This window comes from Microtus ochrogaster, chromosome 10 (genome assembly GCF_000317375.1).
Source record: "Microtus ochrogaster isolate Prairie Vole_2 chromosome 10, MicOch1.0, whole genome shotgun sequence".
Lineage (NCBI taxonomy): Eukaryota > Metazoa > Chordata > Mammalia > Rodentia > Cricetidae > Microtus > Microtus ochrogaster.
In genome coordinates this window covers 52,541,439-52,542,683 of record NC_022016.1, presented here as the reverse complement: position 1 = coordinate 52,542,683, position 1,245 = coordinate 52,541,439, and the positions used below count along the sequence as shown (strand labels likewise).

At 45.1% G+C, this 1,245-nt stretch overlaps 1 protein-coding gene across 3 annotated transcripts in view; it reads left to right on the top strand.

Moving 5' to 3' along the window:
• Nucleotides 1-1,245, top strand: part of Taf12 (TATA-box binding protein associated factor 12) — a 16,326-nt gene that overhangs the window by 12,300 nt on the left and 2,781 nt on the right. For all 3 annotated transcript variants that reach the window (XM_005353132.2, XM_005353131.2, XM_013348469.2), the window contains one exon: nucleotides 551-665. In XM_005353132.2, coding sequence (XP_005353189.1) covers nucleotides 551-665 — 115 coding nt within the window. The remainder of the gene's footprint in view (nucleotides 1-550; nucleotides 666-1,245) is intronic.

The window sequence follows — 1,245 nt, the reverse complement described above, 5'->3', positions numbered from 1 at the left end:
AAAAAAAAAAAAAAAAAAACAATCAAACGAAACAAAAACCAGAGAGTGAGAGAAAAGGAAAGGAAGATTAAGAAGAAACGTAAGAGTAGTGACTTATGAGTAGTCGATCTCAACTGAGGAGAAAGGACATCCTTAGAAAGATATGAGCTGTACTTGACCTGAGTGATATTTTTGACCTCCCTCATCCACACTAGTCCAGTTCCTCATTCCAGACCTACTAATAGAAACCTGGCTAGGGGCTGCAGAGATGGCTCAATGGTTAAGAGCATTGGACCCAGGTTCAATACCCAGCACCCAGATGGCAGCTCACAACTGTCTGTAACTCCAGTTCCAGGGAATCTGACACCTTAAAACCAATGAACATAAAATAAAGTTAATTATTAAAAAGGAAGGAGGAAAGAGAGAGAAAGAGAGAGAGAGAGAGAGAGAGAGAGAGAGAGAGAGAGAGAAAGCCTGACTAAATATGTGGTTCAGGAAGCACACAGTTGTCCTCAAAACAGGAGCCTGCCCTGCCAATGGCATGGTTACTCTCCGCCATTCCCCTCTACAGATGCTGCTACAGATCGCCGACGATTTCATCGAGAGTGTAGTGACAGCAGCCTGCCAGCTTGCTCGGCATCGCAAGTCCAGCACCCTGGAGGTTAAAGATGTCCAGCTGCATCTAGGTATGTGGTCTCATTTCTCCCCTGAAGTATCTCTGTGAGTTGTCCATGAGGACTGTCAGGGCAAAGGTCAGAGAAACCCACAACCAGACCTTTACCATTCGAATAGAGGAGAGAAAGCTTTGTGGTATGGGATGCCCCTGGGACCACCTTATCCTTTCTGCTTGATTTCTGAGAGTCTGTTTCTCTTTTCATAAAGTGAGGATACTTGCAGGAAACTATGAGAAGTACAGATTATGTTCATAAACTGGAAAAAATAGCACATTCTACAGCTAAACATGAGTTAGTCACATAACATTTATGTGCATTAACTGTAACGTGATAAAGTCACTAAAGTAAACTGGGCGGTGGAGGTGCACACCTTTAATCCCAGCACTCAGAAGGCAGAGGCAGGAGGATCTCTGTGAGTTCGAGGCCAGTCTGGTCTACAAGAGCTGGTTCCAGGACAGGCTCCAAAGCTACAGAGAAACCCTGTCTCAAAAAAAGAAGCCAGGGCTGGAGAGATGGCTCAGAGGTTAAGAGCATTGCCTGCTCTTCCAAAGGTCCTGAGTTCAATTCCCAGCAACCACATGGTGGCTCACAA